The sequence below is a fragment of the Lineus longissimus genome, chromosome 1 (genome assembly GCF_910592395.1).
Source record: "Lineus longissimus chromosome 1, tnLinLong1.2, whole genome shotgun sequence".
NCBI lineage: Eukaryota > Metazoa > Nemertea > Pilidiophora > Heteronemertea > Lineidae > Lineus > Lineus longissimus.
This window is the reverse complement of record NC_088308.1, coordinates 20,137,526-20,163,577: the sequence shown is the minus strand read 5'-3', so window position 1 is coordinate 20,163,577 and position 26,052 is coordinate 20,137,526. Positions and strand designations below refer to the sequence as shown.

The following is a 26,052-nucleotide window of genomic DNA, read 5'->3' as shown; positions in this document are numbered from 1 at the left end:
TGCTGCTGCCATCTACCAGATATACCGCACCACCCCTATATCAAATAAATGGATTGGTCGATAACTTTGCTAACTATCGTTCCACTATCATCTCGGTTTATTAAGAGAGCGCAAATGCTCGTGGCAGGATCATGAAGTTGGTAAGACTTCTGATACTGTGTTTCCTTGTGGTCTGTTTAGAGGGGCGGAAGGCCAACAGACCTAAGGATAACTCCCAGCCTCCCAAGGAGCAAGACAGGCTAGAGGATGAGAAAGATGATATCTTTGGGGAGCAGAAGAGGATGCTGGCAAAGCAGCCTGCCCCTGAGGATGAGATGGAGCAAGGGCCTAGCAAGAAAGACATACCGAAGGTAGGTCCAGCTTAAGTGCCTCATTGGTAGTTAATTGATATAAGGTGAATGAATTGTCTTACCATGATCATTTGGTTGTAGGGTTTTCTTTTTCAGGATTCATATATATAATAGCAGCTACAGATATAGTTATTTATAGAGATTCTATATCCTTCGGCAAGACACTTAGGCCCAAATTCATAAAGGGCGTTTAAGGGTTAGACATGTATAACTTCTCTCTAATCAGTTTCAGGGCCTATTCATATTCTGTGAAGATTCACATGAAGGGCCAGAATCTGTCTTTTCAGTAGTTAAACGTTGTTTTAAGCTAAACACCCTTTATGAATTTGGCCCTTAGTTTCTGAACAAAGTCTATCTGACAGTTCCCTGTTGTTCTGTATTGTGTGGCTACTCATCTAGCTAAATCATTATATCAAACTTATCCATTTCCTCTTAGCGCAGAATAAATTGGACGTCGTCAAACATTGTTTTCTTCTATTGTGACAGTTTACAGCTATCAAGATGTAGCTTAACTTTTAAATGATTATTTCATTCATATTTCTCTAAATATGCAGGTGCACTTTTAAAGAAAATAAAGATCGTAAAGGGAAAGGGAGATGACATGGTAGAGAGACTTGTCTGCAGTGTTCTTTTGGGTTTAATAATGCAGCTAGTAGGTTGATTCTTGCCACCATGAAAAATCATTCAGAGGGGAGCCTGACTAAACCCACCACCCAGATGATGTATCAATTCTGGATGATCTCATTACTCTGTTATAAAAGCAATGAAATGTCTGATATTGCTGGCTATCATTGTCCGGATTACTGCACCTGCTGCTCAAATTCGCCAATATTAGTAATCCAAGTTTAAAGCAGAAGGGTCTCTAAAGCTAAAGCTTTGACTGGCTGACAGCTTACTGGGAATACATTTTGCTTATTGTCACTTATGATATACTGTCAAGATTTTATGTCGGATTTTATTGCCTGTTACCCTCCTCAATTTTATTAGTCTGATGTTTGAAGTTTTTCGATATTAAGTATGTTATGTATTTAAACAGTGATAAACTGATCTTCAAATACTTGACTTATTGGGTTTATCACCTCTGAGTAGGACATGGCACTCAAAAACATTTATGGTTATACTATGTTCAGTGTGTTAACCCTCACTTTCCTATGGTCAATTTGTTGCAAATAAAACACACTTATAAACAAAGTGAATCATATATTTGACAGTTGTGATTAGTTCATCCTAGATTTGAAAATAGTCAAAATGCAGTGTACATGTAGTCATAACGGTGTCATTGTAAGAAAATGTCATAGTTTACATCTTCGAAGATGTTGCCAATTGAAATTAGGTCATTATGTTACACATAATTTTTAAGTTTCCATCGAATCAATGACAGGACTCAAGTTGTCCTGCATTGTTTATTTACTATGTTAGCTCAAACGGTGCATTTGAATGAAATCATACACCAGTGATATTCTGGTAGTTATCGGTCCTCTGCGAGCTATAATGATGCAGATTCATTGCTACTTCACAACTATTCATGCTGTATTAGTTCGCCTTTGGAGGCCGGTCTTTTATCAACCGGTTAACTGGAGGCCTCCAACCTCACGATAGCAGGCAGTCAGAGAACTGATCTCATCAATGTTTAAACTCATCATCATTATTATTCTTCCACTATTGCTGACCTATTAGCAATACCTCTAGCAGCTTTTAGACTTGCTGATAGATGATGTTGCTTATAAGGAGTTTCTAGCCATATATATGACTCTGTGTAAAGGTCTGATTCAACTGGAGCTATTCCTCGTTGTGGTTGCCGCCATGGTGAAAATAATGGGTGTCAGGTAATTCAAATTACCCAACAATGCTGTTGGTGGATGCAGAAGTATCATCAAAAGATGCCAACTACACCAATGGGTGATTTTTGATCACCAGTAAAAACTGGAGCAAAGAGTAGTTTTGCTGTTGGGATGATCAAAGTGGGAAAAGGCTCTTAGTTGAAAAGCCCTTTGGATCATCATCATATTCTGACACCCGAGATATAAGAAACTTAAAGTTAACCGGTGAACAAAGTTAAACGATTTGCCCAAGGATAAAGGCAATTAAATTCTGCATTTTGTTAATAGCTTTCAATTGTTTCCATAGTCATTAAGAGGTGCATCCAACAGTCACTTGGTTAGCTATCATCAGTACAGGCTCTAGGCAAAGAAACTGGTAAGGGGGAATTCAAATACTGGCAAATAAAAATTTCGTTAATAATTAACAGTTTCTTCAAGTGTACACAATTGAACATTGTATCATCAAAGCATATTTGGAGTGCAATATTTGACTAACAGACGTATTGGAATAGACCAATATATTTTTGAAAAGTAATGCCTTCGAGCAAATTTGTGATACATGTGCAATCTACAGTTATCGATTAGGGTTGTTTGGGTTGGTGTTTATTGGTTAAATCAGAAACTGATGTGCGTTTTCACAATGGTATCCACAAGCTAATGCTCTCAATTTGGTGTAGCCAGTGTTATCTTACTCCTTCATCTAAAAGGTATTGATATTTATTCTAAACTACATTAATAAAAGTATTGAAAGTTCTGCTAAATACATAGCATATTTGACATCGGCCTCTTAAGTGGTGTTCTGAGTAGCTGAATACGTCCAAAATAATGGTTTTAAATGGGCGAAATATTGTAAGTGTCACTTCACAAAGGTGTGGGACGTTTCCCTTATGCCTTTACAGTCTACTTTAAAGGTTCTTTATCAAATGTTCGACTTTTGCTGGAATTGAAATGGTTCGTTTTCTATGCCAAGATGTAGAAGCTTTTATTCCTGGGGGTAGAGAAGAGATTGTCTTGATATCACGCCTTCACTTCGGCACTAGTGAATATACTGGTGTTCAAATCTTGAGAGTGGTGTACACTGTGCTGTAGACTCAAGCTTGTTGGTTTCTTCCATAAATGTTTAAATAAGGTGTAGAGTGAGTTACTTCTGGCGAATGATATGCTAAAATCATGAAAGTTTAACTTTTGAACAGTTTTCAGCTGTTTTTTTGTTCAGTCTCTGATCTTTTGATATTTTCCATAAGAAATTCTCACTGTTTCTGTGAAATATCTCCAGTGCATTCCTTTCTCCAGTAATGCTTCTACAATCTGCAGAGATAGCCTCTACAGGTGTACATTGCATGGAAGAAGGATGCCCTCAAACAAGTTCACTCAATTAGCATATGTAGGTAAACATATGTACAAGAAATACCAAACTCATTGTATTTTCTTATGAAGCGATGGGTAGTTTGCCGAACAGCAAAGTTTATATATTTTAATGCTTTAAAACAGAAGCTTTCTAACCTACAGGAAAAATCAAACCACTCACTAAGAGTTGTTTCCTAAGGAATTGTTTCCTCTTCTTGTCGAAGTAGTTATTTTGAGTTGAAAGAAGTCTCAGTACGTTTTTGTGTTGAAGTTGTTTGTAGCCGACTAATCATTGAAAATGGATCAGTGAGGGGTATTGGAATTTCCAGAAAAATCTGAACTCTTCAAAGAGTCTCAATATCAGTTGTTCTTTCAGCCCTTTTGACCTTTTATGTGCAGACTGTAATCAATATTTAACAAACAATTGTATAGAAAAAAGGAAAAGGTAGTTCAGTCAGGGGTCAACGGTTGTTGATATTTGAGTGTTCTTTGCTGAACAATATTTCAGTTGATATTGCAGCATTCAATACATATATATTGCAGCATGCAATGGTTAGTCTGTTTTGGAAAAATCTGAAAATGCAATCTGTTGAAATTGAGCTTTTCAGAAATTAATTATTATCTTTAATTAGAACAGACATTTTGATAACTTTTTTCCGTAGCTCGGGTTAATATCCACAAAAGTTGATATAAGCAGATCAGAATTCTGCAAATGTTGACCCTTTTTTCAATAGATCAGAATTCTGCAACTGTTGTCAATGGTTTTTGCAATATGACTGACTTCTTAACATCACTTGGTCCCATGGCCCAAGGTCTAACTGAACCAATCTGGGTTCCACAAGTCTCGGTGGTGAAAAACAAGTTGTAATATCTGTGAAGGTTATTGCCATCTCCTTTGTCATACTTGAGCCTACCACAAGACATGATTGACCATCTACTATATCAAAGCCGTGGAGACCCATTAGGCCAGAAGTCATGTTGGTCCAGGCATCGCGATGGCTCGTTGTCCAGGCTGCTGTACTAATGATGGGATGGTTTTAAAAATCACTGTGAAAATGACACCAGCTATGTTTAAGGCTGTATTTTAGTGCTGCATGTACATGTATGTTCCAGAAAATAGCCGTTGTTAACTATCAAGGGTTACTGGCATGTGGCTTATTCTGAGAAGTTGGATTGACCAAAAACTTGTAAGTTGCCGGACTGGTATCAAGTGTGAAGATGTGTCAACAATGTGATATAGAAGGCATAGAGTGGGAACTACTTGATATGCCATGGGAAAAGCTCAGTCTGGATTAATGTAAGAAGAGTCAAACTTTCCCTGGGGTGGATTTATACAACAATGGAGTTGAATCACATTTTGCTTGCAAAACTGCTAGATTTGCAGATTTTGGTGTTGCATATTGACTTATCATATTTCAAACCGCCTGAAAGCTTCCCTGAGGGGAGATTGCCAATAGCTGAAATCTGGGTTTAAAACACAGCTCCAGGAAATCACCTGACGTTAGACAAAATTGATAACATATAACTTATTGTGGGTGTCATTTACAAACATAAAATTCATATCTTATATCTTTGCTCTAGAGAATTGACTTGACCAAGCTTGACGTAGCCCTTGGAACTAGGAAGGTTGATTTTATATTTTCATATTCACAATTGTGATCTCTCATGTTGTCTCATATTCCAGGAACCACAATTATTTGTATTTTCATTCTTGAGTCATATCTTTCTCAAGGCTTAATGCCTGGGTTCTTGTTACCAGTTGGGGAAGCAACTTTGACTTTGTTTGCTGTTCACAGGTTGCAATCATCAGCTAAGCCAACCATAAGATCTTAAATACCAATTTGTCAAAGGAAAATTGAATTGTCACATGGGAAGAGGGATGAACATGTACCAGTTATCTGCTTAGCGATGGTAAAATACCCTCAAATGAGGAGCGTGACAGAAGGATAATCTGAGGTTCTTAGTCACCAAAGTAAACTAATAAACCTCATAGATTTCAGAAGTTGGAGCAATGCTGTGGAGGTGGATATAATACAGCAGCCATGCAGTGGTCGGTCAAGTCCCTGACTCTGGACGACGAGTATCAATTCTGTATGGCAAAACTTATTTGAAAGTAAATATATCTTAACATCTTCATTAAATATGTATTTTTAGGATGTGTTGAATGACCCTGACCTGATGAAGGAGGCGCACAAGTTGCAGTACTATGGTATCAGAATTGGAGGTATGTAGTGAATAATATATATTTGCAAAGGTTTGCCCTCGGCAGTTAAGGCATTGATGTAAGCCACTGATGATTCAATGGTATCTTGCTGATGATTGTTAATACTGCTGGGTTTCGTTCATTCTTCTGATGACAATTTATGCCGACAATCACCACTATATATCTTACCTACTATCTGCTGCATAAAAATGAGATACTTTGGTAAGGCATATGATCTCTCATTTCAATAGACCAGTGAACAAGCCAGGTTGTATGATAGCCTACTCTAAATTCGGTCAAGATGTTTTATATTTTCCTTTAACATGTCTCGCTACTTATCACGTCTCTTAATCCACATTAGCTTCCATCAATCGAGTCCCCAATCCATTATGCAAAACCATTCTCACAATCACTTTCCAGTTCCGTGCATTACTCGGGGTGAGAGACTTTCACTTCTACAGGATATTCAAAGTATCAAGAAGTGCAAAGATGATTCCTCAGGCCTGCCCTCTGCTTTGTTAAAGGTGCTTGACTTTGAGAAATGTTTTTACAAAGAACCTCATTTGTTTTCAAAGTGAAACTGATCAGTACGAGCTCACCTGCAAGCAACATTTCTGCTTTGTAGTGATCTTGTTTGTTGCCTTGTAAGTCCTGATCATTTTCACTGGTTTTTGCTGATAAACATAGAGTACTTAAAGTCTTTAACCATAGAACCTTTGAAATTTCAAAATCGTTGTCTTCCGTAAAGATCAAGTAGATAAAGACTGCTTTGCTGTGATATTCTCTTTCATTTTGTCAGTGTGGTTTTATCTTTTATCTCCAATATACCCAGAACATATATTTTTGAATCCTAGAATTATATGTAGAATCATTTATGAGCAACAAGAGTATCTTTTAGCGCACATTTTAATGTTGCTAAGTTATGAATCTAATCTTCTTATCTTTTACCAAAAAAAATATATCTACACAAAATATATGATACCATAAACAGTGAAATGATTTACGGTATATGTATTAACGTACATACTGGAACATTAATGTTGTGAGGCAAAATATTGGTACTAAATTCTTTTGCAAAAAAAGATGCAGAATAAATCAAAAGTTATTAAAAATAGAAGTTATTAAAACCTTAATGATGGATTTGAAAGAAATGCTTTGTAAGACGACCATCTTGAAATATATGATGTTGGAGATGGCTGTCTTCTTTGAAATTAAACTGAACTGCTTTAACTATGCGTTGTATCTGTTTTTTGCAATTTGAGTATAATGTTTCAGAGGAAATTACATGTATTTTCAGTCAAAGTGTGTCATAAAGAATGGTGGACTGTCAGAAGAACTAGCTGTGTTTTTAAATCAAAATTTGCTCCAAGAGAACTGGGGAATTGGTAATTTCTGTAAATTTTGATGTGGTGAGGTAACAATAAATCAAAAAATCCTAATCTCTACTTTAGCTTTCTGCCCACAACCAGTGATTTGGATGAAAGCGTTTTGGCCAATTTCATGGTTGACTCCAGCACTTCACGTAATGATTTCCCATTACGTGCTCTGTATCTTGCTTGGATGATGATGGGGTAGCATATAATGCCTTAGAATAAAAAAGCAACATAAATCTTGATGACTTGGACAATAAGCTCCCGGTCGGCAACTTTGGTGTAACTTCGGCAAATGATCTGCGTGGAAAAGCTAGTAGAGCCAGCTAAGACAAGCCAGCATCTTCAACTAATAAAACAGAGCAAAGCTGCCAGGCCACAACAGTAATTGGTTCTGACTTGTCAAATACTTAGGATAGAATTGGTCCTGTGACACCAACTGATATATTCGATGTAGTATTTGATAGTGCCTGACAACAATCTACTTCGCATAGCTGAAAGTGTAACTGCATTATTGGAAGGGGAGACCATGTACTGATTCAGTTATGAGTTGTATTCAGTCAATGTGCTGTTGATGGGTAGCCCTTCTTAATTCATCAATAAGACATGCTGTATGAATGAAGGTTGGTGGAACACTGTTTTCAAACTTTAGTGATTGAATCATTGGTGATATGCACTATCGGTAATTTACCTTTTCAATAAATCATTTCTCTTCACTCACTAATTTCAATTACATGCTCCCCTTCAGAATTCAGTACCACCAATAACCTTTGACCTCTATGATCATCAATCAACGCTTATTGATAGAGGATGTCTTTTTCTGACTTGATCTTCTTTTAGTCAAGGGATGATTAAAATCATGATAAATCACTGTAAATCTGGATGGATGCTCTTCCTTTCGTTAAGCACGATCAATCAATCAAAGTACTTGATTGACAGTGCACCACTACAGGCATAACAAACAGGGTGTCCCAGAAAGATTTGAAGGTTAGATAGCTGTTGTGATGTTGTTTTGTTTACCATTGCATGCTAATATGATCGAAAGATATTCGATAGCTTTCCAGAGAGGCCAGACATGCCAGTTCAAAAGTTCTTTCTTTCTGAACCAACTTGAAAGTGTTGCTGACGTTGGTGCAACTCTGTAATCTGGAGTATTGTATCTAAAGCTGTTTCAGTCACAGGTCAATCAACAAAATGAATACTCGCTGGCGCCCTTGTCCTTACTGCTGCCTGCATTTTAGAAAAGCACTACAGAGAGATTTCTAAAAGGAATTATTAAAGGAATGTAGCCCCAACAACGGCTCGACATCTTACCATTGTTCTAAAAGATGCTGGCATTTGATGAAAGCCTAACGATTTTACAAATTATCTTGATGATATACATGTACTAGTGAAACCATTGTATAAGCTCTTTGAGCTTGTTCACTTTGGCAAGAAGCCCAGAACCTAGTGCTCTCCACTTTGCACCAATAAGCTGCCACTCACATGAGATGAGCGCAATGAAATAGGCGTGACATGTAGGCTAGGTAACTAAGTGTACACAGTAATAAGATTTTTGGTGAAGGTTTAGAGACTAAGATTCAGACTTATGTTTAAAGGCTAGTAAAAGAGATGTAAATAGTTAAGCATCCAAGTTAGTATTCTCATTATCCATTCGATGAGCTGTCCTCCAGGTTCAGTTGTGTTCTTTCACTGAAAAAGTACTGTATTACTAATGGTTGACCCCTGATATTACTAACAATCTTGCTGTGGGTTAGTAATACAGGAATGTTGAAATTCTGCTTGTAATCGCTGGCATGGTGTTGCTGTTCTTCAAACAACTGTTAAACAGGTTGGACATTCTGACAGGAGTATGTACTAATGATGCTTGTAAAATACCTGTTGAAGGGTGTTCATCGAAAGGTGGTAAAGGTTGATCTCATTGGCCTAATCTTGGGTTCTGTTCCAAAGTAAGAAGCCATGGGCTTTGGATTGTTTCAATGGTATTGTGCCCATGTGCCCACCAATACCCAGGAAGATCTGTCAGCGGTAAAATGTTGTAAATGTATAGAGCGGGCGTCTAACATGAATATTTTCCAATTTTAGTATTTCCCAATTTCAACATCTATTGTCCAATTTGCTGAAATCAAACTTGGACAGTAAAGTCAAAATGTCCACCAATGTTATTCGAGCTCTACTGTGTGAAATGACAGGAAAGTACATCACCAGTAACCTGGCTCGCTGCAGCCAAGGCACCAAAATGCCCGAGGGTCTGCACACATTCTATAGTTTCTTATGTATTCATTAGTCACTCGTTCATATGGAAACTATTGTTACTTACTATCAGGTATTGTCCTGATGCGTCATTTGACTTCATTTTCACCTTCACCAAAGGCGATGTAAACAATAGAGACAGAGATATCACGCTAAGAAAACTACGCTTCGAACAGACTTCAAGAATATGCTCAGTGTTGGATGGACAACATCAAGACTATTGACAACTCTTGCTGCGGGGCAAACTACCTTCGTAATCAATATTGCTGTCTTGGGAGCTATTGTAGATAAGTCATTCTTTTGAATCAATTGCTTTGATACTGCTGTAAGATACTTTGAAATGTCTAGTGTTTACTGGTCATGTTGCAATCTCGTTTATATGATATGATTTCAGAGGTTTGTTGACCGATGTGTGAAATGAACTTGTCAGCTACAAGCCATAAATAAAAGTTGGCTGTAGGGGACTGTTTTTAAAAGAATCTCATGTCGTATATGTTTCCTATTGTTCATTATAGCAGACTTCCTTTTCTTTCAGAATCAAGAGAAGTGATAATTTTTTATTCCCGTTTCTCCTCAGAAATATTTTTTGAAAAAATCCTCGTTTCTGGCAAATAAATAGGACTGACTATTTAACCCTCTCACTCTCAGTCTCCCCCTCCAATCTAGGTGATAATTTCATCAAACACTAAAGTTCATGTATTGGCGTTTTTCATTTGCTACTTCTTGCTGAAGTTTACTATAAAATATACATTACCTATTTGATGCCTCATAGTGCTGTAAAACACAAGAGTAAACACTAAATACCTTGATGTTGAAGTTTCCTTCAGGTTGTGTTTGCGTGGTTTGGGAGCTTACTTGCTTTATGCAGGTGTTCCTGTTGTTAAATCACCTATACTTTTGCTTTGAAAATGAAACATAAGCTTGGAGCAAGAACTGAAGCTTCAATAAGTTGAACTTTCCCAGGTTGGAAGGCTCATGTCTAAATAACCTACTTTTGTATTTCAGCACAAGAAAAGTTAACCACTTTGGTTGGATCTTGGTATGACTACACTGATGTTTCTAAGGTTGGATTAGAGCAAAATGTACATCAGAAAATTCATAAAAACATTCCACCAACTGTTTGTGTACTCTTCTGATGTATTTTGAGTGCCCCCTATACAAGTGGTCTGAAAAAATATACAAATACAAAATAAAATTTGGCAATGAAACTTGATATAGACACCATTTTTGCCTGACACTTGGAAATTTTCACCAAACATTGACCCAGAATTTCAAGTCTGGTGTCAATGTCTGATGAAGTGTACCTCTGGGAAGCACACCATGGATTCTCCTTTAGCAAGTTTAGCATAATCCATAGGTGTGTGCTATCAAACAGCAGTACATCCCGTGAATGATTGATATTGTGCTAGCGACATAAAGAATGGTTCCATATTGACAGTTGGGTGTGCAGCTAAGCGATGTGGCTGATTTATGCAAAACGTGGTAGATTTTACAAGATTTTTGCCATGGAGTATTTTTTTAGTAAATTCATCATAAATCACAGTGTTACAGCGGTCATATTAAATCCAGTTGGGTGCGGTGTATTTGAAATTGAGAAAAATTGCGTAAATCTGTCCTTATTGACTAAAGATAGCGTCAATTGTTTCAATCTGGGGTTATGTAAAACAGTTGATTCCTTTGCTTACGCTAATTGTGGATGACATCAAAAAACTTTATCTATCATTTCTTTTTTTGCAATTTTATTATTTTTTTCTATGGTAGGGCGATATTATCACAGAGTTGTTAGCGTGACGGATTTAGGTTCGGATGGGTCTCCTGTTTCACTTCCTTCAAATAACATTATCTTACATTTATAGAAACATCTTCCATACTATTGTCATGTGCTTTTGGCTATGGTCTGAAATAATGTTGCGTGGGCTATTGGCTAAAAGCCTTTTAGATATGGCTTGTTTTTTCCCAGTATCAAGTTACCCTGCCTCATGATCCTTTTATACCATCATAATTCTTTGATCTGTGGAATCTATTAGTGTTCTTCATGTTTCTATCACGTTGAGACCCTTTCGTCTAAGGTTGCATCATTTGACATTATCGTGTCTGTTATACTACCCCTTTACTGATGTTAAAGGGAAATAAAGGCATCAAATTTCATTCTATATTTTTCATTTTAACCAGCATGATAAAATCTTTCATAAATGATTATTGCCTGGAGAACAGTACCTAGTGAATAAGACGGATTGCCTGAAGTGATAGACCATTTATTTGGCATGCCTCCCATATCTTGAGTGGGGAAGTGGTCTGAGGAGGCATTCTGACAGTCTGTCATTTCCTCGAGGGGGGAAAGTTATGATGGCTGAGTGGAAGAAGGACGGCTTGACATGCTGATGATAAGTTACTTGAAGGAGATTAACTCTTTATCTAAAGTCTTAAGGCAGAGTTTTTTTTGTGTAGGGTATAAACACAGGTAATCGTATATAAATGGCTCGTTTGTGGACCGCTTTAAGGCAAGTATTTTTGGATGGAAACAAGGCATTGTAAAGAAGCGGGAGATTAAATCTGATTTTGATCTCTATATTTATCTTCTAATGAATTTTGGCAAATAATCTCTATTGCATTGTCTCATTATCCAATTTGTGCAGACAATGATTGGTCCAAGAACTTAATTTATGGCTTGACAATGGCAAATGATCTTAAGTTCTTCCAATCCATTAATAGAGCGATGGGTTTCTAAGAAATGAACACCAGCATGAGTGTGTAGGATAATCTCAAGAACGAGACAATTCTCAACTTCATTGCATGGTCTCTACAGCAGGTAATCACAAATTCCCATGGGATGGCGCACGTGGACTCTGGGTGACTTCGGGAAGAAATCTTGATTTACCGTAATCCTGCCCTGAATAATACAGAGAGTCTGTTATGTAAGATTCTTGAATATTGTATTCTGATTAGGCTTGGTTAACAATGGGTGTGATTGCGAGATGGCTCTTGTTCATTTGGACTAAGTGTTAGCTTCAAGCATGGCTTATTTGTCTCTGATGACTTCTCATTGGCTCCAGATAGTTTGGTCCACCAACACTGAAGAGCGACTTGTCTCATAGTATACAATAAGAATACAGTGGAACCTACCTATAGCTGTCTCTTTTGCTAGCAGGACAAGCACTATATATCAAGGACACTGATTTCGGATCAGAATTGACCATTTGAAATGAATTTGACCTGTAACCAGCTGCCATCACATTTGGAGCGATAATGAAGGGAGTCAAGTGAATTGCCCGAGGTCAACAGCAGTTAAAATCTCATGATACTGAGAGGTATGTTAGTGAAGTGTACGGTAACTAGCAACCAACAGTGTTGAAAGCAGTCAAGTGACTTGCCCAGGGTCATCAGAAATTGTGCTTGATACACAGAATAGACCTTATTAGTGCTAATATGAGGTGGAAGTAACTTGCAGTAATTGGCAGACACATCGAGTGATCGAGTAATGACCCCGATCCCTCAATAAGGGTAACTCAGTGGAAATGACATATTACCCTTATTGGCTGAATTACTTAGGTCCCTTCATTCCGATTCATTGGGGTTCAGTGCTCGGTCAGATTGGAAATCAAGGATTTTGAGGAGCCCTTCCCATCTGCTAGGCCTTAGGGCTTTGGGAAAGTGACTTTGGGGTAGCTCCCATGAAGCGGTGCATTTTGTTAAATTGAAGCTGCTTGCTTTGGATCAGGGTGATCAGGACCACTTAGCCATCTCAGAAGACTTCCAGGGCCACACGAGCATTACATTTGGCGGCTTGCAACTTGGTGATTTTTGCAAGTCTTCAGCACTTTTTTGAGAGATGCAGTATTATCTATGACTTGAATGGTTTATCTTCGAAAATCTATCTTCATGGGATTGTGACTGCTATTTGCAGCCAGATAAGTAGGGTGCTTGCCAAACACCCTTCCCCTATTCCAAATGAAGCACCTGCTGGCATGCTTTTCATATTTTGAGCTTACAACCGTAGTTTTAAGAAAAGCGCATCGCAATTCCTAACTGTCCTATAGAGCCATCAAGGCTTGTCGTCTAATTGTCCAGGGTAGGTGGTCGCTGCTCACTTGAGAGGAGGACATTCATGGAGTTGAAGATGCATCATGATAGCCCCAATAAGCATCTTTTGCCTAACTACAATGTACCCACTGCTGTGAGTGTTGTCATGCTCAAAGATTTGGCTATTTGATACTTTGTCAGTGACCAGCAGTTGATCTCAGTCCAGGAGGAAACCCAGCTGGCTCCTTAATTAATTGTCTTCCTCCATGGGCTAGCCAGTTGTCCAAGTAAAATCTGAGATTCTTAATAGGGGATGGCTCTTCTGGGTATCATAGAATTGTATAGAAGTTATAATGTAGCGAAACATGCGTCTTGAAAGATGACAAAAGCGCTGTTCAGCATTGCATGACAAATGTAGCGAGGTGAATAAGAGAGTTTAGGAAAGTATCGTATTCTACCTGTCACAATGAGCGGTTAATGTTATTATGACTGAGGCTTTATCTTCAGACAATGGGGCCAAATTTAGCCGATTCATAATGGCATATCGCAGTCTTTATCATTTCCCGTAGATTAATCCCTCTGATTGCTCTTTCTGGGAACTGTCAATCAAATTTATGACATCTTCTGCTGTCTCTGATGTCGCTGGTCACACCCGGGGGGGAAAAACAGGAAATTGTGGGATGCGCCTCAATTCAGGAGCGGTTCTTATTGTCAAAAAAGTGTGAACAAATATCCTGTGTTTTTGTTAGGAAATATTTCTGGAAATGAAAGTTTAATTTGATGGCCTTTTAAAGCCTTTGTCGCCTCAAAATGATAATTTAGGCCTAATTGCCAAACGGTGCATATGATATGTCTATAATTGGCGCCAGCCCGTCAGACTTCAAACGGAAGCTTTTAGGAAGATTGACAATGTGTTCAACAACCTGGAAAATCGCAGACACATGCAGGAAATTTTGAGCTCAAATCATTGCTCATTTGATACGAAAACAGTTTATGAACCGTTTTGTCCGCATTATGGCTCACATTGTTGACGATGAAAAATATAGCATAAACAAGTTTTCTTGAATAAATTGATCCGACTCGACTCGACCGCCCAGTAAGAGACCTAAATCAATTCAACTTTTGATTTATCATGGCCTGTTAGCTTTGATATCTTCAAAGGATAAAAAAGGTGTGTTTATTGAAAACTGTCTGGAGATTAATATGGATCTGTGTCTGAGTGTGTAATAGTAGATGGAGTTTCTGGCTTTTTGAAATAAAAGTACTCACTCAATTCAATAGAGGAAAGAAAAGAAAATGTCAACAATAAAACTTGGCATCAAATTTTTCAGGAATTCAGAAGGCCTGTCCATTTTACATTATAACTGACTGTTAACTCACTGTCTCCCTTTAAACATCATCTGAAATCAGTGTCATTCTTGGTATCCCATCCCCCCAGGCTACCCATCTCACTGATAAGGGTGATTTACTATCGCAACACTCCTCATCAAACATCCCCACCACGTTCCCCACACACACAAATTTGGACAGATTGTGTATCCATTGACGCGATATTAGCATGATATTCTATGACTGCAAGTATGATCACTCCAATTGACCAGTGATAAGCACGTTGGGTGGACGAGAGTGCTCATGTATTCTAATCTAATCCGGCGCCCCGAAATAAGGAAGTCACTTCCTGCAATATGGTCACACATTTCATTAGGGGGACCTCCACTAATAGATTGGTGGTTTTGTGCATATCAAGAGGGTATGGCTTGGCCAGTAATGGGCTTCAAGAATGATCTCTTCCGCAGTCTGACCTCATGGCAAATTTTGAATGAGGAAAGGCTGCTTTGAAAAGGCTCTCAAGGATGATGATATGTATAGCCTGTGGCACAGGCATGGACATTTACAAGAAAAGCAAACCCGGTTCAAGTATCCCTGCTTTTGGACTTGATACTGCATGTGCAACTATTAAGATGTTTTAGACACTGCTGTTTGGGATATTGCGCAAAACAAGACGTGTTACTTTGAACCAGAACTCATGTGTGATGAAACCTTGTTTGTTTGTGTCATGTTACACAGAGTCACTAACTGATTTGTCATCCGGTACATTAGTAACTAATGACGCAGTTTGAGTTACTAAGTGATGATGCAAGAATCCAACAGTCAGGCAGTAAGTGATTTCGTAACTATTGATGATGTTCGATGAGATTTCGTCGGTCAGTTGAACATCTAGAATTTGCAAGTAATATTATTACAAAGCAGATAAAATAAAAAATAGCTGTTATTATGGTCAATGTGTTCTCATCGTGTTTTATAGCAGGGGTTCTGATTTTCAACTTGGCAATGAGAGGCTACCAGGATTTTGTTTGGATGTCTCATAAGATTCCTTGATGTATTGGCCTCCGCAGTCACTCACACCTGTATTGAGCAGATCTGCAGTATCAATTGGTCATGAGGTTAATGGAAGCTAAAATATTTGAATCTCAAGGGTACTGCAAACAGTTTCTTGAAGGCAATGCCCATAGTTTTAATACTTCTTCTAACAGAGCCACATGCGCTGGTTTTCCCCCCAGTAAATACCAGCTGAACTGGTAAAATATACAAACAGGATATATACTGTGTATGTTCAATTCCTTTTATCACTACAGTATCCAATCTGTGAACTAAAATGTGTATACAACCATCAAAATTTTAAAAATCAGTAAAAATACCATTATTTCTTTGCAGCTAATCGGGCTAAATCTGGCTCTCATTCCTTGATGGCCATTTCATGCAGTAATGTGAGCCAGTTGTTGCACAGAATGGGGCAATTTTCATGTTTATGGTAAACATTGCAATAAATCGTCAAGCTGGGGCACAGTGTAGAATCTGAAAATGTTTAGGAATATCGCTGGCGATAATGTCTTCTTGACTCGATCAATAAAATACTCTCTGACTTCTAATGGGACCAATTATATCAAAATATCACCACTTGGGGAAGCTGCTAGTGCCGATATTATTGATGGACGTTGAAGCAGTTGGTCTTAAGTGATTTATGGTGCCGCAAACTAATCTTTGGCCTTTAAAAATCCTGGAGACACCAATGGTGCCCATTTTCTTTGATTTATATCATCAAAATGTAATCGAGTTTGAATATTCAATACTACCAATTCTTGGAAATTGCCTAATATTGGAATTACAAAGGGCCTATCATCTTTGGACGAAATCAGAAGGTAATACCTGATGAAATACACATGGCTATTTTGACACTTCCTCAAACATATCCATCGATGCATCACTGCACTGATGAATCGAAACGTTGACACCTTTGTCATGATGCACCCATGATACTCCTGTTTGACACATGGAGGAAATTAAGTTTCCTCGTTGACACAATGGTGAAGTTTGCAATCTCAAACAAGCTCTTTGTGATGAGTTTGGGATAAATGCCATAGATATTAGCTCACAGAGACTTTGCAGAGAAGCCACAGCAGGTTTAACGGATTTCAGCTAAAAAAAGGGTACTGCTTTGACCATTAAATTCTGGCATCAAATGCAATATTTAGTTACAGCGATTTGAATATAAACAAATTCGCCAACTTTCATCTTGGCAAACATTTCATGATTTACAGTATCAGACTATGTCATCTTGTCAGTCATTCTAACATCTCCTCAATGACCTATATATTTCACCATATCCTCAGAAAATCTGTTAGAGTCATTTACTGGTGTAATAAATGGGAGTATCTCTTGAACGGGCCTCTCCAGACTCCAATAAACTGGAGAGGATCAGATCTTGAGATGAAGGAGATCACTCCATTGGTGGCCTTCTTGATGGCAAACTTCAAACTTCCACTGGAGGGATGTATCGGTGCGGTTCACATACTACCTTGTCAATTGCACTTTACTCAAATTCAATTTGGAGTTTGTTTTCAGGTTCATTCATGGTGGGGATGTCCAGATTCGTAACGATGTCCCTGTCTCTGAATACATCTAGCTTGATCAATGGAGTATCCCATTTAAATCTGAGTGCAGGAGAGGACAAGGTTGTGATGGTGCTTCTCATGGTAGACAGATCCTACTGGGCCTAGTTGTTTCTCACCACATCATCCTAGTTAGATTTGGGCTAGGTCCCATCTTGTTTCTCAACACTCATCGTGTGAGGGAGCCTTTCAGATTGACAACATATTGTTGAAGAAATAATTAAATGTCCTAATTAAGAGCCCAATGCATGTTTTTTGTTTGAGAAATGTGGAATTTTTCCTGATGTTCTTTCTTCTTTTCTACTTTCTCAAATTGTGCATCTGTAGCATTGCAATGAGTATCAGTATAGTGAATTTACAATTAATTCAGTTGTGGAAGCTCTTAAATCAAAGCCCTGCAATGATACTGTGTTAGTCGCATTGATTTACCATCCAAAATTATTTATGTTCTAACCTTAAGGGTGTCATTAACAATGTGGTAAATCCCTGGGATGTATCTTCTGATGTTTGTCAACCGTGTTTGTGGTGTGTGGTAATGCTTGTTGGTGCAGAGAATGGGGAGAACAATAAACTAAACAAAAGAGCTCCACAAGGTTCCCGCGGCTTGACTATTTAACGAATCATAAACCATACTCAGAATGAAATGTTGTATGAAGGCGAGTTTACTTCAAGATGTTGACTAGGTGAAATGGGTAGAAGCCAGTGAGGTAATGATGCCATTAGAGCAAACCAATCACTGTCAAGAAGTCCCTGGTGAGACCGATAAGCCACCATCAGCCAGAAGACAAGGCCGGGAAAAGATGACATTCGCTTCATTATCATTTGATATATGAATCTATAAATCAGTAGGAATGTCAGTGTTAGCTGTTTGGTTAAAACTGACTGTTTAATCTTCTTTTTAATCTTTGTCAAAGAATGAAAATCCTTGAAGTGATCTTCCATTGGAGTTTAATGTCAGGAAGTCTTGTTTGTGTTAATCTACTGAAAATGATGGAATTTTGTTTGATAAAGTGGCTACATGTAAAGCTACTTTAACACTTTTTGTAAGGTGCTGTTTTGACTTTGTGCTGGTGAATTTAAACAATTTGCTGCCGGTGACGTGCCCAGCATGTCATGTCCTATATCATTTCAGTTCATCACTTCACAGCAGCCTTTCTAAATGCACTCGGGAAACCTTAGCTTGATCTGAATACTATAGATGGCGGTTCCTATGTCTTTTAGTCAACCATGCATATGGTGATGACACTAGAGGGTTTGTGACTTAGGTCTCGTCACACAGACATCCTGTCTAGAGTATCTCATGACATGATAGTCTGGTCCGTAAAATCTTGACTGTTTGGCTTCCCGCTTCTGATCTATCTTGCCGAGGTGTCAAATGTGCATCAGGGGTCATGCTGAAGCATTCTTCGAGAGGATTATACCTGTGAAGCAATTAGGAAATCTGATGTCGTTTGGTCACCGAGACCGTGTGGCGAGAAATGACAATCAAGGTTATTCATTACTTGGTGGTTGTCGGTGTGAAGGGTTCATAGGGAGTGCATGGAATGGACAGGGAAGATGTGTTCCGTAGTTTAGTCTCATTTTCAGAAGACATGGCAGTGTTTGCAACGATAATGAATTAACCTCCTGCTGTAGATGTTAACACACAGTTCAAGAGATAATGTTAACATGAAATGCAATCAGCAATGCTCTGTTTAGATCATTTGAGAAATATAAGTTTAAAGAATAGTAACATAAAAACTAAAAAGAACTTCAATAAAATCATATGAGATATAGCTTTACCGAAAAGAAATATGCTGCTCGTGCATTTTTAGTTACAACAAACATAATATCTTCATTTAATTAATTGCTTTTTCTCTATAATCACTCTTCTCTACTAATTAACTTCATCACGTTTCATTTTGAAAAGTCTAGGATCAAAGAGATAATGTGCTTCTGATTCTAAATAACATGTCAAACCAACCCTTTTTTGAAGCAAAGAAGTTTGGCTTTGATTGACTAATCCCCATAACAATCAAATAAGAAAAACAAAAAACTGCGGGGCTTATTGTTGATGATCTGTTCTGACTTTTAGTCTGATCAGACTTTGAATCAAAGAACACAATTCATCTGCAGCTTTAATCACTGACTTGTCATTCCTGGAACCACTCTGTATCCTGCCTTTGTACTTTTTGTCTTGTCTCTTTGCATAAAAGACAAGGAGGTTGCATGCATTATCACCCTTTCAAGCCAGATAATGTGCCTTCACAGGCTAAACATGGTGACAAATGAATTTGATGCACAAGATACAACTTTTCTGCATATGACCACAAAAGCAGCAAAAGTACTTCATTAGGTTTTAACATAGAATTTTGAATGTTTCATCTTAAAGCCATTTTCCCATTTAAAAATTAAGTTTTACCCTCTATGCGCTTCTGAACCTTAATTAATGACAGACACTATACTGCTGGCTTTAAGGGGTTAATATTATATATGCATAGTTGAAACCACAATCCATCTTGACTCTTGGCAGTTGATGTCGGCAAAGAATGGAATCACCATGTTTGATCTCATCAAAGTCTCCTCTGTCTTATTCAACTGATAGTCTGCTGCAAATTAATTCTAATTCTTCACAAGTAACTGGGTTTTCACGGTCTCATTCATTTTGCATTGAGTGAATAATGAGCTGGTAGATGTTGATGCCAATGACAGTGGAAAGTAAACCATGCACATCTTCAGATAATAGGTAATGCTGTTTGACAGTGTTGGAAATCTGCAAAGAATTGGCTGACGAACTTGACAGTATCAGTTACAAGACTTGGATAGTCGCACTGGCCCCTGTCAGAGTTTTTTTGCAGGTGTACAGTCTTTCAGTAAGGTACAGGACCTTATAAATCTCCTTCATCAGCATCCTACACCAACAAGTCCAAAGTCCTCATATATGAATGTCAGAATGACTTTCATCTGTTTTGAAGAGTTCGTGGGGTCTCATTCTCAGTGTCTTGTCAATGCCTCAGCTGTTTTAAAGAGTGACATTATGGGGTACGAAATGAGGTCTCGTCTGTTTTGAAGAATGACATTATGGGGTTAGGCATGGGATCCCAGTCTCAGAGACTTGTCAAGATGCCTGATCTGTTTTGACAAATAATGTTATAGTGTAAGCCCCAATGGACTTATACAGCTATGATTCTTAAAATGTCTGTTTGTCCATATCTGTACTTTACTCTTTATTTCTTGTCTGTCAAGTAGCCTGTCAAAGAGCTCTTACAATTCTGCCCACTCTTTACTCTGATTTCATCAGTAAATAAATGGGTCATGTTAATATTTGCTGTCTTCTGCTTTCGAAAAATTGTCAACATAAGATTGAAATTTTCATTCAGGGGGCATATGGTGTCACAAGGGGACAAGAACGAAGACCTCCCTTCTCATGTTACAGTTCAATCTTTCACCTGTTTATTGTCAAACTGCTCTAATGGTGAATGAGCTTGTGCATATCAAAGATCAAGAAAATAGACTTTGGTTGGTATTGGTATATTGGAAGTGCCTTCTGGATTTCAAGATTGGAACTGATGATACCTAAAAGATCCAGATCTCCAACTCCATATTCAGTGTCACACTGGCTCATAGGACTGGCTGGAGCAAACTGAACCATTGTCATTTGTTTGAAGGCTAGAACGATTCAGGTTTGCTTTGCATAAACCTGTCCTCGGGAGACATTTCACCTCATATCAGAAATTATGGAAATAAATTATAAGGGTTATGGGATATGGTTCTGGAATGGTGCTTTAAAGGGAGACTATAGGCATGAGCTAACAGCCACTAATATATTATCTCTTTCTTTTACAGCCATAAGAGTTTGACCCCGCCTTTTGAATGTGCTCATATTTATGTAAGAATTTTTTTCTGTCATATTTTCCAGCGAGAGAAGAATGTACACCAACCTGTAAGAGGAAGCAGTTGTGTTTAGTTGACACTGCCATCAACAAAATGAAATGCATTAGCAAACACAAGTTAAAAATTAAAGGGTAAGTCATGAATTGTGTGAGATTTTCTTATCTTGAGTTTAGTTAAGGTTAAGGCTTTGAAAGTGCAAGAAAAAACTGTAGGTATGCTGTGTGTGTAGAATTCTTAGAATATGCCCACATCTGTTATTGAAGTAATGTGTGTGGGTTTGATTCCTTGACTTTTAACATGTTGTTGTTATTCTCCTCCACAGGAAATATTATCTCTCTAAATTTGCTCTGCGATGGAAACGGCGATTAAGGAACAAACGGAAGAGAAAGGACAAGAAGTTAATGACAGTGAAAACAAATGATGTGGTGAGTGTTGTAGAACTTCCGTGTTATGGTTAAATCTTTCTGTTTACATTTATATTAACCTCTAATGACTGAACTAAGAATGGCAAAAACAATCGATAGTTGCTGAAAATTAAAGGAGTTTATTGCTTTGAACCTCTGGTAATACTCGGTAGTAGAGACCCTGCTAGTTGAAGCATGGATAGTAAGGACGCTCAACTTTAAATGTTGAGAGCTGAGGGTTAACTAAGACATCAGTACCTCTATTAACTATACTAAGTAATTTGTAATGTATTGAGACCCAAAGGTAGCAGTATCTGGAAGACAGCAGCCTTCTCTATATCGCTAGAAAACGTGCATCGATTGGTAGTTGAACCCACAACTGCCGAGGTGACAGGCACTGATGTTAACTTTGATAGTCCCAATTCTAAATCCAATGGTACTGGAAACTCAATTAATGCTTACTCTTATTCTTATTCCTCAGGAAAATTTAACTAAAGATATTCCAGATCGAATGACGCATAAGGAATATATGAAGAAGAAGCTTGATGACATGAAAGTAAGCATCCATTACAGACAAGTGTTGTTTTGCATCATTACTTTATCTCATAAAGGTGTAGGTAATGGTATTCCGATATCCACACCAATAGGTCAGCCGACTTTTGATAAATTCCTTTAGATGGCGCAAAAAGGCATGTGTCTTTTTAAGGCTAACGGCCAACCAGAGTTATGATGCACAACATACTAGGTTAATGTTACATCAAGGTGATACTACTTATGACCAGTACTTTCCATGGTGCTTTTAATTACACCAAGTTTGCAAAATTAATTTGGATGAACAAAATTTCTCTCAGTGACATTACTTACCATAATTTAGGCTCGGCAGAAAGCCTTTGAAAACAAAATCCAGAAGACAGCAGCACCACCAGAGAAAACAGGAGAAGAGGAAGATGAGGAAGAGGGAGAAAAGGATGGACAAGGGCCTGACAATGTGTTAAATCCTGGACAGGACTCCAAATGTAAGTCAGCAAAGAAATAAACTGGCAAGGTCTGATTCAATTGGGTGCGGATTTAGGGAGGGAGCCTATCCGAAGAAGCAAAGATCTACTCAGTATTTTAGCATTATGTACTGTTGCATGCTAGATCGAGTTGAAAATGGCAAGGTTTTTGCCTTTTGAATTTAAGTCACAAAAATGACACAGTGCACTCAATTTTATTGACTAACAGACATTTTGAAAAGGTCTTGACATCATAATTTGGTCTTCCAATGACAAACGATATCCCATTTGACTTGCAGCATGTACGAAACAACAGCTGGCCGATATGGGGCGGAGACTCCTTGATTGGTTCAAATTACTCCAAGAATATCACAAGAAACACCCAGAATTAAAGAGACGGAGATCCAAGAGGCGAAAAGGGAAGGCAAAGGACTTGTCAAAACAGGGTAAGTTGAGATATAGTCGTTGTCCTTTGCATTATCATCTCAGAAGACATATATCTAGGACATGACCTTGGTATCCAAAACTCCAAACTGAAGTCAAGTATATTCTTTCTTTCTAGGCAAGTGTAGCTGCCTGCAGCCTGTCTCTTGGCAGTTCTCCCACCTGGACGTCGATAACGATGGCCACCTCTCATCCCATGAAATGAAAGACGTGGAGAATAATGGCTATGAACAGTGCGTCAAGCCGTTCATTGAATCCTGTGATGTCAATAAAGATAAGGTCTTCACAGGAGAAGAATGGTGCTGCTGTTTTGCAGAAGTTTGTAAGTACTATTTACCTCTTTGTCGCTGACTCTATGAAGAACTTCACTGTTTCATCTTAGTGTCCTTGAACAAAACACCTAAGGAGATTTAGGCCAACTGAGCCAAATCCATGGCACCATGCACACTTCATCGTTTCATTTGCAATTTCAGTACCACCCTGTTTATCAACTGTCAAAAGTCTACCTGTCCAAACAGATCGCAAAGGAAGACCAAAGGTTACCCCTGGTGAGTCAGGCTATTGCCAGTTGGACCAAAATCTCTTCACTGCAGTTAATCACAAACTATCCAAACCTGTAATAATGGAGTCTAAATACTACCCTTTGGACCTTTCCTGTGTACTTGACACTAGTTGAAGTTGGCTCATCATCCATTAGACATCTACATGTACTGGGTGAAACTTCTATGATAAGGATACCCTTGTGACTTGCAATTTCTGCCCTGGATCGAGTCCTGATTACCGTATCTTCTATTATATTTTAAGGATTATTTGTACCAAAATGTGATAGCGATGGTTTCTACCTCCCAGAGCAGTGTCATTCCAGTGTGGGACAATGTTGGTGCGTCGATAGGAATGGAAGGGAGCTTGATAAGTCAAGAGTCAGGGGAAATGCAGACTGCCGTAAGTTACAAATTGCATTTCTCATCTAAAAACTTTTGGGAAATTTTTATATGAATGTCTCAGACAAAGGGCTCTGTGTACTGTAAAATTGGCCAGGAGAACGGAGCTATCATGACTTTCTCAATATTGTTTGATATTTCAATATCTCACTTTTCATTTATACATTTTCATTCCAATTTCAGAGGCATCAAACACGTACATCAGGAGTTAGGCAATAATGATCTCATAACTATTTGAAAGACTATTAAAAAGGATGATCCTGTGTGATGTTGGAGTATTGCGGGAAGAGCCGACTGGATTTGCTTAAGTGTCGGGATTACATATCTAAGACAAGTCGTATAGATGCTATTTCATATGAGCTATCAGTTAATGTCAAGATGTCGAACAGGATATATATACAGGAAATGGATGAAAAATATTGCGATAAAAAGAAATACTGTGAAATTTCATTGGAAATACCATACCAGCTTTGGAGCTCGAGTTACCCCTACCATTGATAAACTGTACATAATAGGCGTTTTCATCATGTTGCAATAATGAATGTCAGTTTTTGTTTCTTCATCATGTTATGTAAAAAATATCTTATCCTTCTTTGCTTTGAGAACGAAGCATTGCTAAGACCAGAACTAGTGCTTTTATGTTTTTTGCAGTGGAAGCGTTATAATTGTGTTGTCTCATGTATGAATCTCATCAACTATTGCTTGTGAGTTACAATTACAGAATCACCCTGACTAATCAGTAATTGCATGCTGGACTATATTTTAACATGCAGAAAACATGTTACAGGCCATGGGGCCAGGTTCTAGCAAATCAGCATTGTTCCTTTTTGTCACGAGCAAGGTTTGAAAATCAAACGTTGGTAGGTGATAGAGGTCACCAACATTAGCAGACAGCCACTTAGTGACTGTATGCTAATGTGGGTACATGTACTCACTGATCGAGTGAAGTCTTGTCGGGTACAAAGTTTTGAGGTTCTTGTAGAGTATGGAAGAGAATAATACTTTGCTTGCGACAAAAGAACATTGCCAATTTATAGAAACCATTCTGATGAACCTCTTTGGATGTACGAGGTTCTCGCAATTTTCTCTGTCTTAGCTATTGAAATTTTGTAAAATTGATAAAAATGTTGTGTAGTTTTGATACCATGAACTATTATGTAGCCTAGACATATCATATCCAGATATTGGTTTTGTGGGTGTACATTTCATGTCATTGAGATATATTATTTATGTCATTGTTATAGAAGAATGCACAACGTTCAGTAAACAAACCGTTTTAAAAATAAAATGAAGGGATTTCAAACCCTTTGGTTTTGCAAGTGACCAGCTATTTATAAAGGTGTGTTCAGGTCGAAGAGGTGTTTTTGCAAAGTTCATCTGTCATAAACTTTTTATGAATAGATGGTCCCTTTTAGGGGTATTACAATATCATTTAAAGAAATTTCTTCAAAAGTGTTCATTCATGGTTGCGTAAAAAATTGGGCTAAATATACCAGGGAGGCAAGGACTGGCACCCACTCAGGGAACGAGATTGTGGCGATTCCCTTTTCCTGGGCGACACCATCAGTTTCAGTGGTGTTTTTCCGTTCCACGCCATCAAGATGGGCGGGAAAACGACTTGCAGATATTGAAGTTGTGCTTTCAGACTTCAATTATTGACTTCTTGAACTCTTCAAGCGACAAAAGTACACGCATCTTAACCGCAAATGTGTGTCACAACTTCAGATACCGACTTGGTGTTCACCTCATACTGATTCTCATGAGTTTGGGCCATTTTAACCTTCCCTAAAATGATGTAAATATTGTTCTGTATTAAAACATGTAGTAACAAAATCACGAATCTGGAGGTCTCTGTACTGGTACTACCATTGGCTCTAGGCATTCTATGCTGACATAGACTTCCAAGCTTCAGTGACCTGTGTTGTAGATATATCATCATGTTGTACAACAGACTTCATTATCCAGAGGTTTTATGTACCGAGAAAAAGCAAATAAATGTATTTACATACAATGATGACTTTGTATTTTGTTCTTACAGAATCAAGTCTGCAGTATCAATGTGATAATCATCGAGTACCGGAA

General features: G+C 38.1%; 1 protein-coding gene across 1 annotated transcript; it reads left to right on the top strand.

The window, feature by feature from the left end:
- The first annotated feature begins 106 nt into the window (after window positions 1–106).
- On the top strand, window positions 107–25,981 carry LOC135491112 (proteoglycan Cow-like). The gene is made up of 11 exons (XM_064776777.1): window positions 107–350; window positions 5,672–5,741; window positions 21,212–21,317; window positions 21,509–21,611; window positions 22,072–22,146; window positions 22,465–22,606; window positions 22,885–23,031; window positions 23,148–23,351; window positions 23,503–23,577; window positions 23,834–23,971; window positions 24,154–25,981. Exons 1-11 carry the CDS (start codon window positions 132–134, stop codon window positions 24,180–24,182), a joined length of 1,308 nt encoding a protein of 435 aa, XP_064632847.1. The 5' UTR covers window positions 107–131; the 3' UTR covers window positions 24,183–25,981.
- The last annotated feature ends 71 nt before the right edge of the window (window positions 25,982–26,052 follow it).